At 57.0% G+C, this 3,973-nt stretch overlaps 1 protein-coding gene across 2 annotated transcripts; it reads right to left on the bottom strand.

Annotated features, from left to right (window-relative positions):
• Positions 1–988: 988 nt before the first annotated feature.
• LOC116465565 (activated CDC42 kinase 1-like) lies at positions 989–3,962 on the bottom strand. Of its 2 annotated transcripts, none has more exons than XM_032148583.2 (4): positions 3,738–3,962; positions 3,546–3,641; positions 3,266–3,393; positions 989–1,816 (listed from the first exon to the last, which is right to left on the bottom strand). In XM_032148583.2, exons 1-4 carry the CDS (start codon positions 3,912–3,914, stop codon positions 1,810–1,812), a joined length of 408 nt encoding a protein of 135 aa, XP_032004474.1. In that variant the 5' UTR covers positions 3,915–3,962; the 3' UTR covers positions 989–1,809. The 2 variants fall into 2 exon arrangements, with proteins under 2 accessions (XP_032004474.1, XP_032004475.1); XM_032148584.2 differs by having other exon boundaries at positions 3,546–3,635.
• Positions 3,963–3,973: the final 11 nt, after the last annotated feature.

Raw genomic sequence — 3,973 nt, 5'->3', positions numbered from 1 at the left:
TCTGCAGGGAAGAAGCAAAAGTGAACAGGAAAGAAGGTCTTGCAGCTAGAAGTTCTGACGCAACGAATTCCTCACAATTTCTCAACCCCACTTCAAGATGAGGAAACTGATGCCATTGAGAGATTAAGAGGCTAGAGTGGGCCAGGTGTGGTGGCTCATGCCTGGAATCCCAGCACTTTGGGAGGAAGAGGTGGGTGGGTCACTTGAGGTCAGGAGTTTAAGACCAGCCGGGCCAACATGGAGAAATCCCATCTCTACTAAAAATACAAAATTAGGAGGTTGCAGTGAGCAGAGATCGCACCACTGTACTCCAGCCCGGGCGACAAGAGCAAAACTCTGTCTCAAAAAAAAAAAAAAAAAAATGGGGAAGCACGTTCAGTATTGCTACACAATTCTTCAAAATATTAAGTAAAAACAAAAACAAGCACTACACAAGAAACTGGTGATACAGGCGTCTGCGCTGGGGAAGTGGAAGGCCGGAGTGGGTGACACAGGCCTCTCTGGGCTGGGGAAGTGGACGGCCGGGGTGGGTGATACAGGTGTCTCTGGGCTGTTCCCCAGTCATTTCACTGTACATTCTTCAGTGCCTTTTCAATTTTGAACCGTGTGAACATATGAGTTATTCAGAAAAACAATTAAAATACCTAACATATTGAAGGGTTCCTTGTTGCTAACATTTCTGGCTTGGTTCTATTTAACTGAGTTGCTGTACTCTCTCCTGAAGTATATATCCTGCCTTACAGAACTCCACGTGGCAAGTGAAATCCAGGCACTGTGCCTTACAGAAATCCAGGCAGTGCAAGTCACTGACCGGGGCTCTGGTGTAAGGGAAGAGGCCTCCCGGCATCCAGGCCTGCACGCCCTCCCGCTGCCTCCAGGTGGTGCTACAAGGCCTGCTGCCCGGAGCAGATGCTGGTGGCCTGGGGAGCCTCGCTTGGGGCCTGGAGCTTGCTGACCAACAGGCAAAGAAACAGGAGGCACAAGTAAGTAACATAAAATAGAAACTAACTTTATTTCTCTGGAAGAAGCAGGTACCGAATGCCAGAGCAGCAACTTTGCCGACAGGCTGGTGGGAAAACATGGAACCGCGCAGGGGAAGTGGGTGGAAGAGGAAGCACTGATGTCCCTCCAGGGCGGCTGCCCTTGGTCTCCTTCCAGCCCTGGGGCCCTGGGCCCTGGTCCCCGCCAGAGAATGGTCTGGCACCCTTTCTCCGCTTCCTGAACCACCTCAGGCTATGTCCAGGCACAAGATCCTGAGGCCAGCCAAATCCCATTCAAGTCCATGGTGAGGCCACAAGTCACATTCTGCCCGACAACCCCAACTGCTGCCAGGAGCCCCCTGGAAGAAGACCTAGTCCTAGGAGGTCCCACCGGGTGCTGGTCCACTTCTCTCTGTGGCCGACACATCCTGCCTGCCCAGGTTCAGCCTGGTTTCCTCCCAGACTGTCACCCAGGGCAGGGCCTAGGGGCACTACTCCAGCCACAGGCCTCGCCCAGGACCAGGACCAGAGGCAGGTCATACCCAGAGCCTGCTAGGGCAGCCCCCAGGCCTGTCTTCACCGGGCCCCTTCCACATCTTGGCTGGGGCACCGGGGCTGAACCAAAGTGTGCAGGGACAGCGCTGGTGCGGGAGGGATGGGCAGGGCAGGGCTCCCAGCCTCCCGCAGCCTTGGCCTTGCTGCATGCCTGGGAGCAGCAGGGAGCAGCAGGTCCTCCAGGCCTGGATGGGGGCATCTCCCCACTCCTCCTGGTGGACAGACAGGCTCAGGTGATTCCTTCAGGCAGGCCCTCCAGCTCTCCAGACGCATCTCAGCGCCTACAGAATGGGAAACCACCAGCACAGTTAAACAGTTTACAGAAAGTTCAGCGGGGTGGGTACCGGGGGACACACTGGTGCCAGGCAACACCATTGGAAGCTGGCAGTCCCCGGCAAGAACTGTAAAATTTATCATCCTGGATGTCCTTTCTCTGTACTTTAATAAACTATGAGTATGCAAATCCTGCATCCTGGGTGCAAATCAGTAAGAACCACCCGAGACAGTGACAGACAGGTGACACCGGGTGCCTGTGTCCCGGGTGCAAATCAGTAAGAACCACCCGAGACAGTGACAGACGAGTGACACCGGATGCAAATCCTGCGTCCTGGGTGCAAATCAGTAAGAACCACCCGAGACAGTGACAGACAGGTGACAACGGGTGCCTGCGTCCCGGGTGCAAATCAGTAAGAACCACCCGAGACAGTACGGGACAGACAGGTGACACTGAGTGCCTATGTCCTGGTGCCAGGTGTGTGGTGCGCGATATGACAGACATGTCCCCCATCCATTGCACCAGTCCCTTCCACAGGGTAGGGCACTATTATCTACACGCTTTACATGTGGAGAAACTCAGCACCGCGCACAGGGCCACGCTGCTGGGACAAGGGCAGGAGGTCCCAAGTGAGCTGCCGTCTCCAGGGCCTGGCCTGTGTCAGCCCCGCCTCCGGCCAGTTATATTTATATTTTAAATGTCTATGTATTTTGTTACACTATAATATAAACCTTTTACAGGAAAGACAACATATTTTCTTTTTACAGAAAATTTTTTTTTTTTTTTGGAGACAGCGTCTCCCTCTGTCACCCAGGCTGGAGTGCAGTGGTGCAATCTAAGCTCACAGCAACCTCCGCCTCCCAGGTTCAAGCAATTCTCCTGCCTCAGCCTCCCGAGTAGCTGGGATTACAGGCGCCCGCCACCACACCCGGTTAATTTTTGTATTTTTAGTAGAGACGGGGTTTCACCATGTTGGCCAGGCTGGTCTCGAACTCCTGACCTCAGGTGATCCTCCCTCCTTGGCCTCCCACAGTGCTGGGATTACAGGCGTGAGCCACTGTGCCCGGCCAACATTGAAATTTTAAATGTTACTTTAAACCGAAATATGGAAACACAGAGGTGAGAAAGAGGTATGCAAATCATGGGGTCCTAAAAAGTGCCGTTCCTGGAGCCGCTCAGGGTCGCTGCAGGTGCTAGGGAAGCAAGTCTCCTTCAACTGGAGAGGCTCCAATTCCCTCTTGTACTCATTTGAAAACCAAGTGGCTAAATGTCCAAATAAACACATTTAGGAGAAACGATCTGCTGGGCTCTGTTCGCACCTCCCTCCCGCAGCTGGTGAGCTGTGTCCCCCCTGGCTGGGAGTGGCCTGAGAGGTGTTGGGCTTCCCCCCAGTGTGGCAGGCTCTGGGACAGCCCTCCTGGGGCATGGAGTGGGCCAGACTGTGGGGCTCACTCACTTGTGGTGGGCAGGGCCCCAGGAGCCCAGAAGGTGGCAGCCAGCCTGCTCCAGGTTCCAGTCGAACATCTCCAGCACTTTGTGGCACTCCCCTCTGGGCCACAGACCCAGCCCGAAGAGCTGCTCCACCTGTGGGTAAGGGTGGCGCCATGGACACGCGGGCCCAGGGCACCGACTAGGGTGGGGAAGAGGAGAGTCGGAGCCAGGGGGCGGGGGGCTGGGGCCAGCAGAACCAGGCTTCAGGGTCCCTGAAAGCCAGAGTGAGCAGGAGGTGGCGGTACCTTCAGATACTGGGCAGCCCTCTGCACGCTCCAGCCGTGGCTCTGCAGGGCCGCCTGGCACTCCTCTGTGGTCACCCCATGCACCATGGCCTGCAGCTGGGCACACCCACCCCCGTCAGCACCACTAGGGCCCACCGCTCCAGGCCCCTTGGGCCCTGCCCCACCTCGCCCACAGCCAGGCTGGGTGCTCACCATCTGGATCTTGTCTGCTGGCCGGCCCGGCTCTGGCCCGTCGCCAGGGCAGCCCCTCTGTGGCAGCCGAGCAGTGGCCCTCGGGGCTGGCGGCCGGGCCCCTGGGTTGCTGTTGTTGGTGGAGAAGTTGGCCTTAGGGTCCAAGGCAGCCTGGGGCATCGGCCGCACGGTGGCCATGGGGGCGGCGGGGGCCGGGGTGCTGGGTGGGGGCAGCAGCAGAGGCACAGGCAGGGGGG

Source organism: Hylobates moloch, unplaced genomic scaffold (assembly GCF_009828535.3).
Source record: "Hylobates moloch isolate HMO894 unplaced genomic scaffold, HMol_V3 SCAFFOLD_6353, whole genome shotgun sequence".
In the NCBI taxonomy this organism is placed as follows: domain Eukaryota; kingdom Metazoa; phylum Chordata; class Mammalia; order Primates; family Hylobatidae; genus Hylobates; species Hylobates moloch.
The sequence above is the reverse complement of the archived record's forward strand: the minus strand, read 5'-3'. Positions and strand labels throughout refer to the sequence as shown.

Coding starts and splice junctions, on each gene's coding strand:
- LOC116465565 (XM_032148583.2), bottom strand. CDS start 3,914: ATGGCCACCGTGCGGCCGATGCCCCAGGCTGCCTTGGACCCTAAGGCC. Junction 3,642..3,737: donor CAGCAGACAAGATCCAGATG/GTGAGCACCCAG, acceptor GGGTGTGCCCAG/CTGCAGGCCATGGTGCATGG. Junction 3,394..3,545: donor GGGCTGCCCAGTATCTGAAG/GTACCGCCACCT, acceptor CCTTACCCACAG/GTGGAGCAGCTCTTCGGGCT.